Genomic DNA, 24,823 nt, shown 5'->3' with positions numbered 1-24,823 from the left:
CTGTGTTACTGACTGACTGGTTCCTGCGTTACTGACTGACTGGTCCCTGCATTTCTGACTAACTGATTCCTGCGTTACTGACTGACTGATTCCTGCGTTACTGACTGACTGGTCTCAGTGTTACTGACTGACTGGTCTCTGTGTTTCTGACTGACTGGTTCCTGTGATACTGACTGACTAGTCTCTGTTTTCTCTGTTACACTGACTGACTGGTCTCTGTGTTACTGACTGACTGGTTCCTGTGTTACTGACTGACTGGTTTCTGTTTTTCTGACTGACTGGTTCCTGTGATACTGACTGACTAGTCTCTGTTTTCTCTGTTACACTGACTGACTGGTCTCTGTGTTACTGACTGGTTCCTGTGTTACTGACTGACTGTTTCCTGTTCTCTCTGTGACTGACTGACTGTTCCTCTGTCTTGTCCGTAGGGAGCTGCGGGAGAAGATCCAGCCAGAGATCATGGAGCTGATCAAACAACAGAGGCTCAACCGTCTGTGTGACGGAACCTGCTTCAGGAAGATCAGCAGCCGCCGGAGGCAAGGTGGGGGTGACACACACACACGCTCACACACACGCACACACACAACTTACTTGGACTGTCAGTAATGGCTCTGTCGCTGTGAATCAAGAAAACACACACATACACACAAGCATGTGTGTGCCAAACCAAACATTAACAACACCTTCCTAATATTGAATTGCGCAATCCATGTCTCAAGACTTCTTCAAGAATCCTTCTTTAACCTGTCTTCCCCCTTTCATCTACACTGATTGAAGTGCATTTAACAAGTGACATCAATAAGGGATCATAGCTTTCACCTGGATTCACCTGATCAGTCTATGTCAAGGAAAGAGCAGGTGTCCTTAATGTTTTGTGTAGTCAGTGTTTAACACAGTGTCAGGAATGTACTAAGACAGCCTACTGCTTCCAAAAGCAGCTAATATCTGAGCTGTGTGGCCCTTACCTTTTTGTCTGGAACGGTTTCTGTCCCCAGCTCTACAGTTCCACTGAGCCTCATTGCTCTGAAGTGCATGAATCGATTTCACAAATGGAGGAACGGCCTAATTAAATTCCCGGCCGGGCTTCTGAAGCTCTTCCCTGGTCATCTCAGAGTTCTGGAAGAGACATGAAGTTGGTTATTGTGACTCTTCAGAACCTTTGGACCCAGATAGAACCAGTTCCTTCAGTGCTGCGGATGTATCGGATGTCTGGGGGAAATGTAGGGCGTTTTATCTGTTAGTGACTCCACTTTTGTCTGGACGTTTGTTGGCGTCATGTGTCCCAGGTCCCATGACATTCTTCATAGCTTTTATTAACAGTAACATCAAAATCCCTCCTTTCAGTAGAAGCTTAGTTTATGGCTGTGTTCCCAAATGGCAACCTATTCCCTATATAGTACACTACTTTTGACCAGTGCCCTATTGGTCCTGGTCAAAAGTAGTGCACTTTACAGGGAATAGAGTTCCATTTGGGACATAGCCTATATCTCCCTGTCCTTGATTTAACTGTGGCGGTGGAATGGAAGCCTGTTCATCCTTTCCCTGTGGAGCTGGAGGACATATGAAGCGTTTACACTTCAGAGTGGAGTGTTTGGGGAGCATTGAGCCTAATATCCTTTTTCACACTGACTGACTGGCTGGCGCGTAGGCCTGGACACAGCAGGGAGAGAGGAGAGCACAGCACAGCACAGCACAGCACAGCACAGGGGGAGGCCTTATAGGTTAGCACCGCTATAATGTGGTGCCTTTCACAGCCGGAGAGGATTAAATCTCCCACCCGAGACCAGACTCCGTCTCGCTCTGTCCTCCTCCGTCTCTCCCTGTCCTCCTCCGTCTCTCCCTGTCCTCCTCCGTCTCTCCCTGTCCTCCTCCGTCTCTCCCTGTCGTCCTCCGTCTCTCCCTGTCCTCCTCCGTCTCTCCCTGTCCTCCTCCGTCTCTCTCTGTCCTCCTCCTCCTCTCTCTGTCCTCCTCCTCCTCTCTCTGTCCTCCTCCTCCTCTCTCTGTCCTCCTCCGTCTCTCTCTGTCCTCCTCCGTCTCTCCCTGTCCTCCTCCGTCTCTCCCTGTCCTCCTCCGTCTCTCCCTGTCCTCCTCCGTCTCTCCCTGTCCTCCTCCGTCTCTCCCTGTCCTCCTCCGTCTCTCTCTGTCCTCCTCAGTCTCTCTCTGTCCTCCTCCGTCTCTCCCTGTCCTCCTCCGTCTCTCTCTGTCCTCCTCCTCCTCTCTCTGTCCTCCTCCTCTCTCTGTCCTCCTCCGTCTCTCTGTCCTCCTCCGTCTCTCCCTGTCCTCCTCCGTCTCTCCCTGTCCTCCTCCGTCTCTCCCTGTCCTCCTCCGTCTCTCCCTGTCCTCCTCCGTCTCTCCCTGTCCTCCTCCGTCTCTCTCTGTCCTCCTCCGTCTCTCTCTGTCCTCCTCAGTCTCTCTCTGTCCTCCTCCGTCTCTCCCCTGGACAGACATAAACCACTTCTGTCTCTCTCGCGCTCTCTCTCATGCACGCACACACATGCACACACAGGTTACGTATTGCTGAGGTGCCCTGGAAGCGCTGTGGTCCCAGCCCAGGGGCTGTGGGCTGTCTGTCACCACACTGTAGTGAGCACAACTGAAGAATTAGTATAACTGCAGATCCACACCTCCACCCGGAACAAGTGCTTCATTCCTAAAGGACTCCTCTCAAATCATATTTCCACATACAATATACGTATACAAATCGCTAAGTGTGAGGCAGGAACAGTATTAGAGTCTCTAAAAGCTGAGTATCTACAGGGCCTTCAGAAAGTATTCACACCCCTTGACTTTTTCCACATTTTGTTGTGTTACAGCCTGAATTTAAAATGGATTAAATTGAGATTTTGTGTCACTGAAAAACTCACAGCTGTAATCATTGCCAAAGGTGATTCTAACAATGTATTGACATGGGGGTGTGAATACTTATGTAAATGAGATATTTCTGAAAAAATCTATTAATCAATTTTGAATTCAGGCTCTAACACAACAAAATGTTTAATAAGTCAAGGGGTGTGAATACTTTCTGAAGGCCCTGTAGCTGACAAACAGCATCAGTCTGAGGCCCCTGTCTTTCAAGTGCAGATGCCTACTGTATGTGGAAAATACAGATATATATGTTTACATATAAGTCATTACAAGCACTATGGGTACAAGGGCCATTATGTTGTATGCAAGCATCACATGTGCCAAAGGTGCATCCAAAATCATAAAAATATATATTTTCTTAGTCAATTATGTAGTTAAGAAATAAATGATGAAATGAAGTGAATTGGAGAGTAGCTGTATCTCAATAGCTGAGGAAACAGAAACAATAACAACAATCTGAGCAGTATTCTGTCTGAAGTCTAGATATCTCCAGTCTAGAGATATCTCCAGTCTAGATATCTCCAGTCCAGATATATCTCCAGACTAGAGATATCTCCAGTCTAGATAGCTCCAGTCTAAATCCTCTCGCTCTCCTCTTTCTCTCTTGCTCTCTCCTCTCTCTCATCCCTCGCTCTCTCTCTTGCTCTCTCTCTCCTCTTTCACTCTCTCTCTCTCTCTCTACCTCACTCTCTTTACCTCACTCTCTTTACCTCTCTCTCTCTCTTTCTCTCTCTCCCTCTTTACCTCTCTACCTCTTTCTCTCTCTCTCTACCTCTTTCTCTCTCTCTACCTCTTTCTCTCTCTACCTCTCTCTCTCTACCTCTTTCCCTCTCTTTACCTCTCTTTCTCTATCTACCTCGCTCTACCTCTTTTCTCTCTACCTCTCTCTCTCCTCTCTCTCTCTGCTCCCTAAGCAGTCAGTCAGTCGTCTCACACCACCACTACACTAGGCACGACACAGCCACTCCCCACAGACCAGCGCCAGCCTCCCTGCTGCCAAATGTCTATTCTCAGCAATTAGGATTTGGACTGTGTTGTCCATGCGAGTGCCAACCAACCCTCCCTGGTCCCCAGCCTAGTTCTGCTCTTCCAGGGACATGCATAATGGGTAGAGAATAAAGTGCCAGGCCTTGCTCTACAGGAGGCCTGTCCACAGTGCCCAGGCATGCCAGCCTGTGTGCCAGCCGGCCCCAACTGCCCAGCGGGCGATAGCACCCCAGTGCCGGGTGCTATCAGTCACGCAAGCCACCTCCGACACATGAGAACATCACACACCACAGCCCATGAGAATAGAGGTCGGCTGATTATGATTTTTCAACGCCGATACCGATTATTGGAGGACCCACCAAAAAAAAGCCGATGCCGATTATTTTAAATGTATTTGTAATAATGACAATTACAAGAATACTGAATGAACACTTATTTGAACTTAACATAATACATCAATAAAATCAATTTAGCCTCAAATAAGTAATGAAACATGTTCAATTAGGTTTAAATAATACAAAAACAAAGTGTTGGAGAAGAAAGTAAAAGTGCAATATGTGCCATGTAAAAAAGCTAACGTTTAAGTTCCTTGCTCAGAACATGAGAACATATGAAAGCTGGTGGTTCCTTTTAGCATGAGTCTTCAATATTCCCAGGTAAGAAGTTTTAGGTTGTAGTTATTATAGGAATTATAGGACTATTTCTCTCTATACGATTTGTATTTCATAGACCTTTGACTATTGGATGTTCTTATAGGCACTTTAGTATTGCCAGTGTAACAGTATAGCTTCCGTCCCTCTCCTCGCCCCTCCCCGGGCTTGAACCAGGAACACATCGACAACAGCCACCCTCGAAGCAGTGTTACCAATGCAGAGCAAGGGGAACAACCACTACAAGTCTCAGAGCGAGTGACGTTTGAAACACTATTAGCGCGCACCCCGCTAACTGAATAGCCATTTCACATTCGTTACACCAGCCTAATTTCGGGAGTTGATAGGCTTGAAGTCATAAACAGCGCAATGCTTGGAGCACAATGAAGAGCTACTGGCAAACCGCACAAAAGTGCTGTTTGAATGAATGTTAACGACCCTGCTGCTGCCCACCACCGCTCAGTCAGACTGCTCTATCAAATCATAGACTTAATTATAACATAATAACACACAGAAATACGAGCCTTAGTTTCCGGATTTGACCATATTAATGACATATAATTTCGAAAACAAAAAGTTTATTCTTTCAGTGAAATACGTAACCGTTCCATATTTTATCTAACAGATAGCATCCCTAAGTCTAAATATTGCTGTTACATTGCACAACCTTCAATGTTATGTCATAGTTACGTATAATTCTGGCAAATTAGTTCGCAATGAGCCAGGCTGCCCAAACTGTTGCATATACCCTGACTCTGCATGCAATGAACGCAAGAGAAGTGACACAATTTCACCTGGTTAATTATTGCCTGCTAACCTGGATTTCTTTTAGCGAAATATGCAGGTTTAAAAATATATACTTCTGTGTATTGATTTTAAGAAAGGCATTGATGTTTAGGTACACGTTGGAGCAACGACAGTCCTTTTTCGCAAATGCGCACCGCATCGATTATATGCAACGCAGGACACGTTAGATAAACTAGTAATATCATCAACCATGTGTAGTGATTATGATTGGTAGATTGATTGTTTTTTATAAGATAAGTTTAATGCTAACTAGCAACTTACCTTGGCTTCTTACTGCATTCGCGTAACAGGCAGCCTCCTCGTGGAGTGCAATGAGAGGCAGGTGGTTAGAGCGTTGGACTAGTTAACCGTAAGGTTGCAAGATTGAATCCCTGAGCTGACAAGGTAAAAATCTGTCGTTCTTCCCCTGAACAAGGCAGTTAACCCACCGTTCCTCGGCTGTCATTGAAAATAAGAACGTGTTCTTAACTGACTTCCCGAGTTAAATAAAGATGAAATAAAGGTATAAAAAAACGGCAAAATCAGCGTCCAAAAAACAGATTTCCGATTGTTCTGAAAACTTGAAATCGGCCCTAATTAATCGGCCATTCCGATTAATTGGTTGACCTCTACATGAGAACATCACACACCACAGCCCCATAGTGGTACACAGGGAAAACATTTTCCAGGAGACCATCATCAGACACACCAGAAGGTCCAATCAGCCCCACACAGCACTGAACACAGAGTTCCAGATGATGCCATTGGGAAGGTGCTATAGGGTGCCTAGATGCAGGCTGAGCATTATTTTGTCCCCCTGTCAATAAAACTGCTAAACAGCAGGGGAGACGGACTGGTGCCAGGCCTGTAGGACTTCATGTGGAATTGCCACCTGGTCACAGTCTGGCCTGGCTGGGAGGGGGGTGTATGGTAGGCTGTTGTTCTGTGTCTGACTGTCCATATGGGATAGTGTTAGTGTTGTTGTGTTTGGTGTTGCTGCCTTTAGAAAGTAGCGTAAATATGCTTTGGGTGGTTCTGGTCTATACAGTACATACACAATCCAGGTGTATTAGTGTCTGTTTCACCAGGTTTGTTGGTCTTTATGCTGGTCTTTTTTTTTTCTCTCTCTCTCTCTCTCTCTCTCTCTTTCTCTCTATAGATAAGTTCTGGTACTGTCGACTGTCTCCGAACCATAAAGTCCTGCACTATGGAGATCTGGAGGAGAGCCCTCTGGGAGAGGTGTCCCATGACCGTCTACAGGAAAAATGTGAGTAATGTGAGCAACACAAGTACTGCTCTCGGTCAATGACTGGAACGAATTGCAAAAATCACTGAAGTTGGAGACTTATATTAACCTCACTAACTTTAAACATCAGCTGTCTGAGCAGCTAACTGATCTCCGCAGCTGTCCATAGCCCATCCAATTGTCACGGTTTTCTGTAGGCAAAGGAGAGTCAGACCAAAATGCGTCGTGGCTATTGCGATCCATGTTTAATGAAAACGAAGTAAACATGAATCAACTACAAAAACGTAACACGAAAACCAAAACAGCCTAATACTGGTGCTAAGTAACACAGCCAGAACAAGGACATAAGAACAATCACCCACAAAACCCAACACCAAACAGGCTACCTAAATATGGTTCCCAATCAGAGACAATGACTAACACCTGCCTCTGATTGAGAACCATATCAGGCCAAACACAGAAACAGACAAACTAGACATGTAACATAGAATGCCCACTCAGATCACACCCTGACCAAACAAAACATAGAAACATACAAAGCAAACTATGGTCAGGGTGTGACACCAATCTACCTACCTCATCCCCATATTGTTTTTATTTACTTTTCTGCTCTTTTGCACACCAGTATTTCTACTTGCACATCATCATCTGCACATCTGTCACTCCAGTGTTCATTTTCTAAATTGTACTTACTTCGCTACGATGGCCTATTTATTGCCTTACCTCCTCACGCCATTTACATACACTGTATATAGACTTTATTTCTTTCCATTGTGTTATTGAATGTACGCTTGTTTATTCCATGTGTAACTCTGTGTTGTTGTTTGTGTCGCACTGCTTTGCTTTATCTTGGCCAGGTCGCAGTTGTAAATGAGAACTTGTTCTCAACTGGCCTACCTGGTTAAATAAAGGTGAAATAAATTTAAAAATTAAAAACAAACTGACTGTCAGTTTTCTTTTTTTCTTTTTTTTTTAGCTTAGTGCAACTTGCGAAATAATAGTTTACTGCCAGGGTGACTGACGAAGATGGTTGTTACTGGCGTTGTTAGTAGTTAATGTAGCATGTCAACAGAATAGCAGTTGACACTAAATCTAACGGGTGATTATGAGAGGACGTTATTCTTGATGTTGACGTTCCTCTCTTCCTCCTCCCGTAGTGCCTGTGGCCGATATCAAAGCGGTGGTCACTGGTAAGGACTGTCCTCACATGAAGGAGAAGGGAGCTCTGAAGCAGAACAAGGTGAGCGTGTGTACGGTATCTGTCTGTGTTTCTGTGTCTTATATCACAGTATCTGTCTGTTGCTGTCTTATATCCCAGTATCTGTCTGTGTTGCTGTGTCTTATATCACAGTATCTGTCTGTGTTGCTGTGTCTTATATCACAGTATCTGTCTGTGTTGCTGTGTCTTATATCACAGTATCTGTCTGTGTTGCTGTGTGCCTTATATCACAGTATCTGTCTGTGTCTGTGTGCCTTATATCACAGTATCTGTCTGTGTCTGTGTGCCTTATATCACAGTATCTGTCTGTGTCTGTGTGCCTTATATAACAGTATCTGTCTGTGTCTGTGTGCCTTATATCACAGTATCTGTCTGTGTCTGTGTGCCTTATATCACAGTATCTGTCTGTGTCTGTGTGCCTTATATCACAGTATCTGTCTGTGTCTGTGTGCCTTATATAACAGTATCTGTCTGTGTCTGTGTGCCTTATATCACAGTATCTGTCTGTGTCTGTGTGCCTTATATAACAGTATCTGTCTGTGTCTGTGTGCCTTATATAACAGTATCTGTCTGTGTCTGTGTGCCTTATATCACAGTATCTGTCTGTGTCTGTGTGCCTTATATCACAGTATCTGTCTGTGTCTGTGTGCCTTATATCACAGTATCTGTCTGTGTCTGTGTGCCTTATATAACAGTATCTGTCTGTGTCTGTGTGCCTTATATAACAGTATCTGTCTGTGTCTGTGTGCCTTATATAACAGTATCTGTCTGTGTCTGTGTGCCTTATATCACAGTATCTGTCTGTGTCTGTGTGCCTTATATAACAGTATCTGTCTGTGTCTGTGTGCCTTATATAACAGTATCTGTCTGTGTCTGTGTGCCTTATATCACAGTATCTGTCTGTGTCTGTGTGCCTTATATAACAGTATCTGTCTGTGTCTGTGTGCCTTATATCACAGTATCTGTCTGTGTCTGTGTGCCTTATATCACAGTATCTGTCTGTGTCTGTGTGCCTTATATCACAGTATCTGTCTGTGTCTGTGTGCCTTATATCACAGTATCTGTCTGTGTCTGTGTGCCTTATATCACAGTATCTGTCTGTGTCTGTGTGCCTTATATCACAGTATCTGTCTGTGTCTGTGTGCCTTATATCACAGTATCTGTCTGTGTCTGTGTGCCTTATATCACAGTATCTGTCTGTGTCTGTGTGCCTTATATCACAGTATCTGTCTGTGTCTGTGTGCCTTATATAACAGTATCTGTCTGTGTCTGTGTGCCTTATATAACAGTATCTGTCTGTGTCTGTGTGCCTTATATCACAGTATCTGTCTGTGTCTGTGTGCCTTATATCACAGTATCTGTCTGTGTCTGTGTGCCTTATATAACAGTATCTGTCTGTGTCTGTGTGCCTTATATCACAGTATCTGTCTGTGTCTGTGTGCCTTATATCACAGTATCTGTCTGTGTCTGTGTGCCTTATATCACAGTATCTGTCTGTGTCTGTGTGCCTTATATCACAGTATCTGTCTGTGTCTGTGTGCCTTATATAACAGTATCTGTCTGTGTCTGTGTGCCTTATATCACAGTATCTGTCTGTGTCTGTGTGCCTTATATCACAGTATCTGTCTGTGTCTGTGTGCCTTATATCACAGTATCTGTCTGTGTCTGTGTGCCTTATATCACAGTATCTGTCTGTGTCTGTGTGCCTTATATCACAGTATCTGTCTGTGTCTGTGTGCCTTATATAACAGTACAGTTTTCAGTGCTGTGAAGAAGTATTTGCCCCCTTTCTAATTGTCTCTACTTTTGCATATTTTTGGAACTGAATGTAATCAGATCTTCAACCAAAACCTAATATTAGAGAAAGGGAACCTGAGGGAACAAATAACACAACAATTACATATTTATTTCATTTTTTATCATGAACACACTTATGCAACACCCAATTCCCCTGTGTGAAAAAGTAATTGCACTCAATAGCTGGTTGTGCCACCTTTAGCTGCAATGACTGCAACCAAATGCTTCCTGTAGTTGTTGATCAGTCTCTCACATCGCTGTGGAGGAATTTCATTCCACTCTTCCAAGTGCAGCTGGGTCATGTAGAAAGACAATGATCCAAAACACACAATTAAAAAGCAAAAAATTGGCATAGTCAAAGTCTAGACCTAATCCCAATTGAGATGTTGTGGCAGGATTTGAAACAAATTTCACTGAGTTAAATCAGTTCTGCATGCAAGAGTGGGCTGAAATTCCTCCACAGCGATGTGAGAGACTGATCAACAACTACAGGATGCGTTTGGTAGAAGTCATTGCAGCTAAAGGTGGCACAACCAGCTATTGAGTGCAGGGCAGCAATTACTTTTTCTCACAAGGGAATTGGGTGTTGCATAACGTGGCTAATTAAATAAATAAAATAAGTATATATTTTTTGGTTATTTGAAAACTCTGGTTCCCTTTATCTAATATTAGGTTTTGTTTGAGGATCTGATAACATTCAGTATCAAAAATATGCAAAAAATAGAGACAATCAGAATCATTTTTCACGGCACTGCATGTCTGTGTGTCTGTGCCTTATGTAACAGTACAGTAGAGGGCTCCTGAGTGGCACAGCGGTCTAAGGCACTGCATGTCTGTGTGTCTGTGCCTTATGTAACAGTACAGTAGAGGGCTCCTGAGTGGCACAGCGGTCTAAGGCACTGCATGTCTGTGTGTCTGTGCCTTATGTAACAGTACAGTAGAGGGCTCCTGAGTGGCACAGCGGTCTAAGGCACTGCATGTCTGTGTGTCTGTGCCTTATGTAACAGTACAGTAGAGGGCTCCTGAGTGGCACAGCGGTCTAAGGCACTGCATGTCTGTGTGTCTGTGCCTTATATAACAGTACAGTAGAGGGCTCCTGAGTGGCACAGCGGTCTAAGGCACTGCATGTCTGTGTGTCTGTGCCTTATGTAACAGTACAGTAGAGGGCTCCTGAGTGGCACAGCGGTCTAAGGCACTGCATGTCTGTGTGTCTGTGCCTTATGTAACAGTACAGTAGAGGGCTCCTGAGTGGCACAGCGGTCTAAGGCACTGCATGTCTGTGTGTCTGTGCCTTATGTAACAGTACAGTAGAGGGCTCCTGAGTGGCACAGCGGTCTAAGGCACTGCATGTCTGTGTGTCTGTGCCTTATGTAACAGTACAGTAGAGGGCTCCTGAGTGGCACAGCGGTCTAAGGCACTGCATGTCTGTGTGTCTGTGCCTTATATAACAGTACAGTAGAGGGCTCCTGAGTGGCACAGCGGTCTAAGGCACTGCATGTCTGTGTGTCTGTGCCTTATGTAACAGTACAGTAGAGGGCTCCTGAGTGGCACAGCGGTCTAAGGCACTGCATGTCTGTGTGTCTGTGCCTTATGTAACAGTACAGTAGAGGGCTCCTGAGTGGCACAGCGGTCTAAGGCACTGCATGTCTGTGTGTCTGTGCCTTATGTAACAGTACAGTAGAGGGCTCCTGAGTGGCACAGCGGTCTAAGGCACTGCATGTCTGTGTGTCTGTGCCTTATGTAACAGTACAGTAGAGGGCTCCTGAGTGGCACAGCGGTCTAAGGCACTGCATGTCTGTGCCTTATGTAACAGTACAGTAGAGGGCTCCTGAGTGGCACAGCGGTCTAAGGCACTGCATGTCTGTGTGCCTGTGCCTTATGTAACAGTACAGTAGAGGGCTCCTGAGTGGCACAGCGGTCTAAGGCACTGCATGTCTGTGTGTCTGTGCCTTATATAACAGTACAGTAGAGGGCTCCTGAGTGGCACAGCGGTCTAAGGCACTGCATGTCTGTGCCTTATGTAACAGTACAGTAGAGGGCTCCTGAGTGGCACAGCGGTCTAAGGCACTGCATGTCTGTGTGTCTGTGCCTTATGTAACAGCACAGTAGAGGGCTCCTGAGTGGCACAGCGGTCTAAGGCACTGCATGTCTGTGTGTCTGTGCCTTATATAACAGTACAGTAGAGGGCTCCTGAGTGGCACAGCGGTCTAAGGCACTGCATGTCTGTGTGTCTGTGCCTTATGTAACAGTACAGTAGAGGGCTCCTGAGTGGCACAGCGGTCTAAGGCACTGCATGTCTGTGCCTTATGTAACAGTACAGTAGAGGGCTCCTGAGTGGCACAGCGGTCTAAGGCACTGCATGTCTGTGTGCCTGTGCCTTATGTAACAGTACAGTAGAGGGCTCCTGAGTGGCACAGCGGTCTAAGGCACTGCATGTCTGTGTGTCTGTGCCTTATGTAACAGTACAGTAGAGGGCTCCTGAGTGGCACAGCGGTCTAAGGCTCTGCATCGCAGTGCTAGAGGCGTCACTACAGACCCGACTTCGATCCCGGGCTGTATCACAACCGGCCATTATCGGGAGTCCCATTGGGCAGTGCACAATTGGACCAGCATCGCCCGGGTTAGGGGAGGGTTTGGTCGGCTTAGGCCGTCATTGTAAATAAGAACTGATTTGCCTAGTTAAATTAAATAAATAAAAATATGTCAGTGTATCTGTGCCTTATATGATAACATGATAGCCAACGCAATATCAAGGTATATCAATCCACTATCAAAGTAGATGTTGACATGCCAGCCAAGTTAAACCCAAATCCCTCTATCTTCTATGTATAGACATCTTAACCAAGGTGAAATAGCTGTGTTCAGTCCTGCCAGCCTGTCTGCTGGTACGAAAGCCCCAGCCTCCGCAGGTCCTGTCTCAGTAGTGACTTGAAACCAATACATTCTGCTGACACTGACAGATTAGGTCCTGTAAATATAGCCTTGAAGACAAAGGAGCACCGCTCCTCTCTCGCCTGGACCTTTATGACTCTGTCCATAAATCTGGAGTCTGAAAGAATGGGCCTACAGGTCTGTGGGCTGGCTGGCTGGCTGGCTGGCTGGCTGGCTGGCTGGCTGGATGACTCAACCTTGTTTGGGCTGTTTGAATGAGAACACGAGCGGAGCAACATTCATTAGTCAAGCTGTAAGACACAAAAAGTAACCTCTGTGGTCATGGGCAGCGCAGCCATAGACCTAGGATTAGTCTCTAATGGCACCCTATTCCCTATGGGCCTTGGTCAAAAGTGTACTATATAGGTAATAGGGTTGTGGTCAAAAAAGTGCACTATACAGGGTGCCATTTGGCACGTGGAATCACTCTACATTATACTGGGCCTGGGAGATGGAGAGCCAGGGTACAGTTCACAGATATCTGTCTGCCAGGCCTATTGGATTGACCTATTGTGTTGAATCAAATACAACATGTGCCATAGTACTAGGACACACATACAGTAGGTGCTCTGGATCAATGTGCTTCCACCATCTATGTGGTAGCGTGCCATATGCTACAGAATTTATTAGTTCTGCGGCATTTGATGATGAGCGAGAGACATCTGTTTCAAAGGAGCCTTAACAGATGTGAACAAATGAGACATCAGCTCTCCTTCAGTGTTCTCTGTGTGGAACTCTCTCAGGTGTCCCTATGCATTCCCCATCTGACTCATTGTTTGCATCCCCCTGTGTACTTCTGACCCGTGTGGAGAACACAATAAACTGATCCAAAGTCAGCTTTTGTGTGTTTTCTCTCTAAGGATTAAGTTAGACTCTAGGGGCAACTTTTCTCCTGTGTTGGATAACCGTCTCAAAGTGCCTTTGCATCCCAGTTAGTCCCCTAGCTGTCCCCTGCTCGGTGTGTCCCGTCACCTGTCCCCTGGCACATAGACATGATAGCCAAACCATCTGATGTTGGAGTGGCTGGGGAGAGAACGTGTTATAGAGGCACGGTGGGAGGGATACACCCACTGGAGTGGTGAGGAGCTCATTAGCATGTTAGTGACAGTGCTACATTTGAACTCCCTCCTTCTGTCTCTCTCTCCTCTCCTTCTCTCCCTTCCCCTCCTCTCTTTCTCCCCGCTCTCTCTCCCTCCTTCTCTCCCTCTATCACTCTGTCACTCCCACATTCTCCCCTCCCTCCCTGTCTCTCTCTTCCCACCTCTCGCTACAGGAGGTTCTGGAGCTGGCCTTCTCCGTCCTCTACGAGTCAGACGAGTATTTAAACTTCATCGCACCGGACAAGCATGAGGTAAGCACTGAGCAGTTGGCACTGTCACCCAGCCAATGACAGGATTCAGAGATGGACTGAGAGGAAGTCAATGGAGGTTGTCCATTCTACAGCACGACGTGGAACACTTAATGTTAATACAGTGATGTACGGTTGTGTGTGTCTCTGTCTGTGTGTCTGTGTGTGTACTCATCCTCTCCTGTCTCTCCTCAGTACTGTGTGTGGACGGACGGTCTGAACGCCCTCCTGGGAAAGGAGATGACCAGTGACTTCACCAAGTCAGACATGGATACCCTACTCTCCATGGAGATGAAGCTCCGCCTCCTCGATCTGGAGAACATCCAGATTCCAGAGGCCCCTCCCCCAATTCCCAAGGAGCCTAGCAACTATGACTTTGTTTATGACTGCAACTAACTACCCAACCGATCAAAATCCCCTAGCTACTGTACTGGACCTACCAACTCTCTCTTTCCTAAAACGGCAACTGGAAAAAATAAAAATAAACTAATGACGATGAAAATTATGAGTGATAGAAAAAGGATTCTATTGAACTAGTTTCCTTCCTTCTTGCTATACTTGCTAAACTTTCTTTTTGAATTAAAGGGTGCGATTTAATACGTTTGCGGCGCTTAATGACTCTTTGCAACACTTGGTGGCCCACTGACTGAATCATCACGTCACCATGGAGACCAAACCAGGAAGCATCCATATGGGTCCTTTGGGTCCTAAACCAGAGATGTTCTAACATTCTCTAAGCGTTGTTGTTTGGTCATCACTCTCCAAGATGTCTTCACAGTGTTCTTCTCACCTCAACCCTGCTCACTCTTCATTCCTCCTTCACTGAAGAATTTGCCATTTGCTTGGGGTTTGTTGTAGAAACTCTCTTTGATAATCGCTTGGTTGTCCTTTTTCGTTTTGTTGATTTTCTACAGACTGTTGGATGAGAGGTGTGGCGTTTTATAAAATATAAAGAAGTGCTGGGGACGTTAGTCTTTAGTTCTCCAACGTTCTGTGTGTGTTCAAAATGGCACCCTATTCCTTATATAGTGCACTACTTTTAGTGCACTATATAGGGAATAAAGTAGCGCACTATATAGGGAATAGGGTGCCATTTCAGAAGCAGGCTCGGTCCCCCATTCACACTTACGTGGCAGCTAATGTCTCTGAGAGGAAGAAAGGATCAAGTGTATTTCAGATGTTGAAGTGTGTATGAACACTTTTCTCCCAGGTATCTTTCTGCATACTTCACATCCTGTGTAGACTGTTACAATATGTGTGTCATTCTAAAACCTGACACTGTTATACAATACGGGAAACTGCCTCTGAAGTTCCTGAAGTCTTCTATCTATCACGGCTGCTTTGACAATGCTGTATACCCAAACAAACATAACTGTAATATATGCTTGCTCAGACATCCACATCTCTTTCCTCCGACTTGATACCGTTCAATCAGGCTCGATTACGACTGCTGTAACATTTCGAAGCAATATTGAGCAACAAAAAAAACTTTGTTCAGCTGATGGTGTAATTTAGTGATATTTGATGCTGCCAAGTAGTCAGTATGGGGGACGTTTGCGTTTTTAGTAAAGGGAAGTTGTTCTCTGTTTGTTTTCAAGAACTATGTGGCCGTCAATTTGGAGGTTCATGGAAATGTAATTTAAAAGCGAATCATGAGTCAACATTTTTAATATGATTTATTATTTTCCATATTTAATACCTTCAGATGTTTGTCTCTAGGTCTGAAAGCCCCTCAACCTGCTGTTTACATTAAAGATTTAAGGAAACTGACCTCTTGTTGCATTGTCCATGTCTTTATCTAACAAAAATATAAACACTACATGCTACAATTTCTAAGATTTTACTGAGTTATAGTTCATATAAAGCAATCAGTCAATTGAAATAAATAAATCAGGCCCTAATCTATGAATTTCACATGAACTGGAACAGCGTGTTCCAGTTCAATTATATATATACACTACTGTGACCCAGAGCATCCTAAATGTGCTCAGTGGGTGACATGTCTAGTGAGTATGCAAGCCGTGGAAGAACTGGGACACATTTTAAGCTTCCAGGAATTGTGTACAGATCCTTGTGACATGGGGCTGTGCATTTTAGTGCTGAAACATGAGGTGATGGCGGCAGATGAATGGTACAACAATGGGCCTCGGGATCTCTGCATTCCAATTGCCATCGATATAATGCAATTGTGTTCATTGTCCGTAGCTTATTCCTGCCCACACCATAACCCCACCGCCACCATAGGGCACTCTGTTCACAACGTTGACATCAGCAAACCACTCGACTTACACAACGCCAGCCAGGTAGAGTTGAAACTGGGATTAATCTGTGAAGAGCACACTTCTCCAGCGTGCCAGTGGCCATCGAAGGTGAGCTTTTGCCCACTGAAGTCGGTTATGACATCGAACTGTAGTCAGGTAAAGACCCTGTTCAGGTTGACGAGTATGCAGATGAGCTTCCCTGAGTTTCTGACAATTTGTGCAAAAATTCTTCAATTGTGCAAACCCACATCTTCATCAGCTCTCCGGGTGGCTCATGTCAGACCATCCCGCAGGTGAAGAAGCCAGATGTGGAAGACATGGACTGGCGTGGTTACATGTGGTCTGCGGTTGTGAGGCCGGTTAGACGTACTGCCAAATTCTCTAAAACAACGTTGGAGGCGGCTTAATGCAGAGAAATTAACATTAAATTATCTGGCAACCACTCTGGTGAACATTCCTGTAGTCAGCACACCAAGTGCATGCTCCCTCAAAACATGAGCGGTGTGCGCTTTGTGTGACAACTGCGCATTTTAGAGTGACCCTGTATTGTCTCCAGCACAAGGTGCACCAGTGTAATGATCATGCTGTTTAATCAGCTTTTTGACATGCCACACCTGTCATGGAATATCTTGGCAAATGATAAATGCTCACTAACAGGGATGTAAACACATTTGTGAAATAAAATAGAGAGAAGTAAGCTTTTTGTGAGTATGGAACATTTCTGGGATCTTTTATTTTCAGCTTATTAAACTTTAGATGTTGTGTTTATATTTTTTTCAGTATGGTTTCCTATCACACAAGATACCCATACTGCAACATTTATTGTTGATATGGCTTTCTATACAGTCAATTTTGAAGAATTGGTGAGACTTCTATGTACTGTACGTGGCAGTCTCTTGGATCAGAGTTCTTCCACAGACGAGAGCGAGACGGAAAGAGAGAGGGAGATGAGCGGCAGTGACGCCCTGGTGTCGCTGCCTGGTTGTACATACTCTGCTGTGTTTCCATTTGTTAATGGAAGATGATTTCCCCTGGTCTCTCACTCACTCACTCACACACTCACACACTCACACACTCACACACTCACACACACACACACACACACACACACACACACACACACACAGAGTTTATATTTAAGCAGCAGGTCACCCCGGAATACACTCCATTTGTCCCTGTACTGTGGTGCTGGCCTGATCAGGCCTATTGGGCTGTTAAGTGGATTAGTCACAGTGGCTGATGGCTCTGATGTGCATCTGGTAATATGTGGATAAAAGAGGGACAAAGTGCCCTCCCACCTCTTCCTCCTGTGCCCTCCTCCCTCATTCTCTTGTTTTTTCTCTGTCTCACTCGCTATCGATCAAATCAAATTATTGGTCACATACACATGTTAATGCGAGTGTAGCGAAATGCTTGTGCTTCTAGTTCTGACAATGCAGTAATATCTAACAAGTAATCTAACAAATTCACAACGACTACCTTATACACACAAATGTAAGGGAAGAATAAGAATATGTGCATATATATATCTGGATGAGCCATGGCCAAACGGCATAGGCAAGATGCAGTAGATGGTATAGAGCAGTATATACATATGAGATGAGTGATGTAGGATATGTAAACATTATTAAAGTGGTGTTATTTAAGGGGAATAGTGATACCTTTATTAAGTCCATTTATTAGTGTTCAGAGATTTGAGTCTGTATGTTGACAGCAGTCTCTCTATGTTAGTGATGGCTGTTTAACAGTCTGATTGCCTTGAGATAGAAGCTGTTTTTCAGTCTCTCGGTCCCTGCATTGATGCACCTGTACTGACCTCGCCTTCTGGATGATAGCGGGGTGAACAAGCAGTGGCTTGGGTAGTTGTTGTCCTTGATGATCTTTTTGGCTTTCCTGTGACATCGGGTGTTGTAGGTGTCCTGGAGGGCAGGTAGTTTGCCCACGGTGATGTGTTGTGCAGACCGCACTACCGTCTGGAGAGCCTTGCGGTTGAGGGTGGTGAAGTTGCCGTACCAGGAGGTAATACAGCCCGACAGGATGCTCTCGATTGTGCATCTGTAAAAGTTTGTGAGTGTTTTGGGTGACAAGCCAAATTTCTTCAGCCTCCTCCACGCTGACTGTGTGGGTGGACCATTTCAGTTTGTCTGTGATGTGTACGCTGAGGAACTTAACTTTCCACCTTCTCCACTACTGTCCTGTGGATGGGGGGGTGCTCCCTCTGCAGTTTCCTGAAGTCCACGATCATCACCTTGGTTTTGTTGACGTTGAGTGAGAGGTTATTTTCCTGACACAACACTTCCAGAGCCCTCACCTCGTCCTTGTAGGCTGTCTCGTCGTTGTTGGTAATCAAGCCTACTACTGTAGTGTCGTCTGCAAACTTGATGATTGAATTGGAAGCTTGCATGGCCACGCAGTCATGGGTGAACAGGGAGTACAGGAGAGGGTTGAGAACGCACCCTTGTGGGGCCCCAGTGTTGAGGATCAGCAGGATGGAGATGTTGTTACCTACCTTCACCACCTGGTGTGAAGCATGTGGTGACAACAGACTGGGATAGGGATTGATTGAATATGTCCGTAAACACACCAGCCAGCTGGTCTGCGCATGCTCTGAGGACGCGGCTAGGGATGTCGTCTGGGCCAGCAGCCTTGCGAGGGTTAACACGTTTAAATGTTTTACTGACGTTGGCCATGGAGAAGGAGAGCCCACAGGCTTTGGTGTCAGTGGCACTCTATTGTCCTCAAAGTGAAGAAAGAAGTTGTTTAAATTGTCTGGGAGCATGACGTCGATGTGTGCGATGGGGCTGGATTTCTTTTTGTAATCCGTGATTGACTGTAGACCCTGCCACATAGGTCTTGTGTTTGAGCTGTTGAATTGCGACTCTACTTTGTCTCTATACTGACGCTTTGCTTGTTTGATTGCCTTGCAGAGGGAATAGCTGCACTGTTTGTATTCGGTCATGTTTCCAGTCGCCTTGCCATGATTAAAAGCGGTGGATCGCGCTTTCAGTTTTACGCGAATGCTGCCATCAATCCAAGGTTTCTGGTTAGGAGATGTTTTAATAGTCACAGTGGGTACGACATCTCTGATGCACTTGCTAATTAACATTTCAGGCTTCAAACATAAAGCTATAAAACTGTATTTTTTTGTGAAGAATCAACAACAAGTGGGACACAATCATGAAGTGGAACGACATTTATTGGATATTTCAAACTTTTTTAACAAATCAAAAACTGAAAAATTGGGCGTGCAAAATTATTCAGCCCCTTTACTTTCAGTGCAGCAAACTCTCTCCAGAAGTTCAGTGAAGATCTCTGAATGATCCAATGTTGACCTAAATGACTAATGATGATAAATACAATCCACCTGTGTGTAATCAAGTCTCCGTATAAATGCACCTGCACTGTGATAGTCTCAGAGGTCCGTTAAAAGCGCAGAGAGCATCATGACGAACAAGGAACACACCAGGCAGGTCCGAGATACTGTTGTGAAGAAGTTTAAAGCCGGATTTGGATACAAAAAGATTTCCCAAGCTTTAAACATCCCAAGGAGCACTGTGCAGACCACTGCAAATCTACCAAGACCTGGCCGTCCCTCTAAACTTTCAGCTCATACAAGGAGAAGACTGATCAGAGATGCAGCCAAGAGGCCCATGATCACTCTGGATGAACTGCAGAGATCTACAGCTGAGGTGGGAGACTCTGTCCATAGGAGAACAATCAGTCGTTTATTGCACAAATCTGGCCTTTATGGAAGAGTGGCAAGAAGAAAGCCATTTCTTAAAGATATCCATAAAAAGTGTAGTTTGAAGTTTGTCACAAGCCACCTGGGAGACACACCAAACATGTGGAAGAAGCTGCTCTGGTCAGATGAAACCAAAATTGAACTTTTTGGCAACAATGCAAAACGTTATGTTTGGCGTAAAAGCAACACAGCTCATCACAATGAACACACCATCCCCACTGTCAAACATGGTGGTGGCAGCATCATGCTTTGGGCCTGCTTTTCTTCAGCAGGGACAGGGAAGGTGGTTAAAATTGATGGGAAGATGGATGGAGCCAAATACAGGACCATTCTGGAAGAAAGCCTGATGGAGTCTGCAAAAGACCTGAGACTGGGACGGAGATTTGTCTTCCAACAAGACAATGATCCAAAACATAAAGCAAAATCTACAATGGAATGGTTCAAAAATAAACATATCCAGGTGTTAGAATGGCCAAGTCAAAGTCCAGACCTGAATCCAATCGAGAATCTGTGGAAAGAACTGAAAACCGCTGTTCACAAATGCTCTCCATCCAACCTCACTGAGCTCGAGCTGTTTTGCAAGGAGGAATAGGAAATAATTTCAGTCTCTCGATGTGCAAAACTGATAGAGACATACCCCAAGCGACTTACAGCTGTAATCGCAGCAAAAGGTGGCGCTACAAAGTATTAACTTAAGGGGGCTGAATAATTTTGCACGCCCAATTTTTCCGTTTTTGATTTGTTAAAAAAGTTTGAAATATCCAATAAATGTCGTTCCACTTCATGATTGTGTCCCACTTGTTGTTGATTCTTCACAAAAAAATACAGTTTTATATCTTTATGTTTGAAAGCCTGAAATGTGGCAAAAGGTCGCAAAGTTCAAGGGGGCCGAATACTTTCGCAAGGCACTGTAAGTCTCAATGTAAACGGACTGGGGAGTGACATCAAGAGAAGTAAAGTCATCAGTCTCAATGTAAACGGACTGGGGAGTTACATCAAGAGACGTAAGGTAGTAAGTCTCAATGTAAACGGACTGGGGAGTGCCGTCAAGAGAAGTAAGGTAATAAGTCTCAAGGAGGGCAGATGTATACTTGTTAAATGTAAACTGGATAACAAGGAAGTTACATTTAACGTTTAATGTATACGCACCCCAAGGGAGTGACATGGTCTTCTACAGGAAGGTGTTTGATTTAATTGCCACAGAAACCACTGGCACTCTTATCTGTGGAGGGGATTTTAACACAATTCTAAACTCAAAATTGGACAGCACAAGCCAAAATAGGAAAATGAATCTAGTTGCTAAAAAGATGAATAGGATACTGCAGGATCTAGGACTGCTCAATGTATGGCGTGACATCCACAAGACCGATAAGGAATATACTTTTTACTCAGCCCGCCACACTGAATACTTCAGGTTAGACTACTTTTTAATGTACAGCGCAGATAGACACAGGATTTAAGGATTGTCAGAGCGACTTATCAGATCATAATGGAGTTTACCTTACTCTACACCTTGATAGCAAACCAAGAAATAATATATGGATACTTAATATAAGCATGCTGATTGATCCAGCATTTAAGGAATCAATAAAGACAGAATTGAACATCTATCTGGAGAATAACAATAATGGGGATGTATCCCAAGCTACATTGTGGGATGCAGCTAAGGCGGTTATTATAGGGAAGATCATAGCCACATCATCTCTCAAGAAAAATATTAAAGCACGGAAACTGCTGAAATGACAGGAAACCCTAAGAAACTTAGAACGATCTCATAGTCAATACAAAGACCCTCTTATATTACGAGAGATTCAAAAGGTAAAACAGAAAATTGACCAGATTTATAGAGAAGAAGTAGAGAAAAGGCTTAGGTTCCTGAAACAAGGATATTATGAAGCTCAAAGGAAACCAAATTACTAGCATGGAGACTCAGGAAACAACAAGCACAGAATACCGTTTTCAAAACAAAAGACCCCAAAACAAAGAAGATCACATGCAAATTAGATGAAATATAGAATGCATTTGAATCATATTACACAAATCTGTACAAGCAACCAGAGAAGGCAGATGCACAGACAATAGAGCACTTTTTGAACTCACTTGATCTCCCCTCAATTGGGACAGAGCAAAATGATAGACTACCTTTAGAAATGTCCACCGGATAAATTAATAAAGCAATATCTCAACAAAAAGTCAACGAGTCTCCAGGTCCTGATGGCTTCCCTCCAGAATGGTTCAAGACCTTCAGAGAACAATTAACACCTCTACTTAAGGCCTGTTTTAACTGGACTCCCCACCGTCATGGAGAGAGGCCATCATATCAGTAATCCCAGAAGAGGGTAAAGATAAGAAAGAATGCAGTTCATATAGACCTATCGCAATTCTTAACACAGATTATAAACTATATGCATCAATAATAGTCAAAAGAATGGAGAACATAATCCCAGAATTGATTGACGGAGATCAAACTGGTTTCATAAAAAATAGGCAACACAGGACAATATAAGGAGAACACTACATGCCATGGACCACATTACTCAGAATAAGACAAGTGCAATATTAATCCATCTAGATGCAGAAAAAGCATTTGAATCAGTGGGATGGGATTATCTATTCCAAGTTATGGAAAGATTTGGTTTCAACAAAGAAGTGATACAGTGCATCAAAACACTGTATTCATGTCCGACCGCTAGAATAAAGATAAATGGACATTTGACACGAATGATAAAATTAGAGCGAGGGGCAAGACAAGGCTGTAATCTTTCACCCACGCTCTTCTCCTTGTACCCCGAACCATTAGCACAGGCAATAAGACAGGACCCAACCTGAGAGGGAATAACAATAAGAGGCAGTGAACATAAGATATGCATGTATGCTGATGACGTTCTGTTATTCCTTAAAGACCCAGGCTCAAGTGTACCGAGATTGATGGATGTTTTACAAACATTTGGAACATATTCAGGGTATGTGCTTAACGTACACAAGACCTAGTATATAATTATACCCCACAGGAAGATCTGAAGAGCAGGTATTACTTCACCTGGACCTCTTTATCCATTAAATATCTGGGAGTAAATTTACCAAAAGATACACTCAAACGTTATTGCATGAATTACAATCACATTAACAAGAAGATATATGATGACCTATACAGGTGGAATTCACTTCTCTTGGATCTTAGTAGTAGAATTGAAACAATCAAAATGAACATCCTGCCGAGGTTACTGTATTTGTTCCAATCACTGCCCATAGAAATCCTGCCTAAACAGTTTAGGGAATTGGGATAAACAATATCAAGGTTTATCTGGAACAGTAAGAGACCAAGATCTAGATTTAAACAACATTACAATTACCAAAAAACTGTGGGGGTGTGGCCTTACCAAACCTAAAAGAGTATTATGTGTCAGACCAATTGAGACCTATGGTGTGTTGGTGCAATTCAGAATATGAATCCAAATGGAAAGACATTGAGACTACTTTGACAGAGACACACATACAGTCAGTTTTTTTCATAAGCAATGCTCACCGAGTCTGCACATTGTCAAAGCTTTCCTTCATTTTGGGTCAGTCACAGTGGTCAGGTATTCTGCCACTGTGTACTTTCTGTTTAGCGCCAAATAGCATTCAAGTTTGCTCTGTTTTTTTGTAAATTCTTTCTCTCTATGCTTTGCCTCAGGAGCTCAGACAGGTCATGGCTTTCCCAGGATCTTATTGCTTTTCAGTGAAGTTGCAATAATGATCTTATTAAACAATATTTGTTTCACCAAGTGTCAAAGGTTACTAATACACAATACAATGCATTTAATCTGTACCTTACAAATTGCCAGACTTGTCAGAAGGCAAAAGTCCCTACTCGGTGTCATAGTCTGAAGTGCAGCAAAAATAGTTGTTCAAAAACTCAAAATGGAGTGATCAGAAATCTGTGACATGCCAAATTAGTACTAAAACACACTTATCCCCAGACACTGAAAGGAGATAATGTGAGTGCACCCTGGACTCACCTGTGAGTGAAGCCTTTGCTCATCTCATCTGAAGTTGTGAGCAGTGTGTGAAAGCTGCTGAAGGCCTCAGCACAGCGCGGGGCAGCTACTCTCCTCTTAAAGCAGGCAACACTAATCAATCTGATTAAGGGTGGCACTGATGTGATGGGAAACAAGTTTCTCCATAGCACGCTCACTATCTAGGGTACGTCCCAATTATCTATCCTGCCTCCTGAAGTGTACACTCGTTCATTACATCCCAGAAATGTACAAACACTGGATTGGTGTTGGCACAGGTCAGATGGAGTTTTCATTTGCCAGTAATTTCCTTTCAAATCCATGAAGGGAAGTGCACCCTTCAAGAAGAAGGAAATATCATTGGGGCACACTCTGACAGGCATCGAGAGGTGCCCAGAATGGCCAAAAACAACCAAACCCCGGAAAACACATTTCTACTGCCTGTAATTTCTATTTAATAGTACTCTGCCATCCCCTGGGCTTTATTGACTAACTGCCATTCTACTTTAGTCATTTGACAAATCTGGAAACATTAAAGTAGGGCTGCCTTGGGCCCAAGTTCCACAATACTTTTCTTCTTCGACTGCCATTGTTTCTAATGGAGTTTTTCTACCTCAGAGTGTACGTTCGCTTTGAAATTATTTACTTCTTAACACATTTGATCAATTCTGTCTTCTCATTGGAGAGATTATTTGTTATTGATGTTGATACCACGGCTGGCTCCATTCTTAGCTCTCCCTCCAATCACTATTTTGCTTGAGGGCACCAATCTTGGAGTAATGTGGAACATGTTCTCAGTTATAGTTTGGAACAGAAATTGGAATGTCTTCGCTAAGAACCAAATGGAGGTAAACAGGTCGAAACAGGGAGAGACTACCCTGAATTTGTCCAGTAAGAAACGCTTACGTTTTGCTACGGTGTGTACTCCTCGATAGCCCACTCTTTTTAAAACAGTAACTCAACAACCTAGATTCTGAAGCTATACAGTGTTAT

At 44.1% G+C, this 24,823-nt stretch overlaps 1 protein-coding gene across 4 annotated transcripts in view; it reads left to right on the top strand.

The window, feature by feature from the left end:
* The window catches only part of LOC135549666 (engulfment and cell motility protein 1-like), a 216,435-nt gene extending 200,836 nt beyond the window's left edge, over window positions 1–15,599 (top strand). For all 4 annotated transcript variants that reach the window (XM_064979847.1, XM_064979848.1, XM_064979846.1 and 1 more), the window contains 5 exons: window positions 429–541; window positions 6,448–6,555; window positions 7,692–7,774; window positions 13,755–13,832; window positions 14,025–15,599. In XM_064979847.1, coding sequence (XP_064835919.1) covers window positions 429–541; window positions 6,448–6,555; window positions 7,692–7,774; window positions 13,755–13,832; window positions 14,025–14,225 — 583 coding nt within the window. In that variant the 3' untranslated portion in view covers window positions 14,226–15,599. The remainder of the gene's footprint in view (window positions 1–428; window positions 542–6,447; window positions 6,556–7,691; window positions 7,775–13,754; window positions 13,833–14,024) is intronic.
* The last annotated feature ends 9,224 nt before the right edge of the window (window positions 15,600–24,823 follow it).

The sequence above is a fragment of the Oncorhynchus masou genome, chromosome 12 (assembly GCF_036934945.1).
Source record: "Oncorhynchus masou masou isolate Uvic2021 chromosome 12, UVic_Omas_1.1, whole genome shotgun sequence".
Classification (NCBI taxonomy): domain Eukaryota; kingdom Metazoa; phylum Chordata; class Actinopteri; order Salmoniformes; family Salmonidae; genus Oncorhynchus; species Oncorhynchus masou.
The sequence above is the reverse complement of the archived record's forward strand: the minus strand, read 5'-3'. Positions and strand labels throughout refer to the sequence as shown.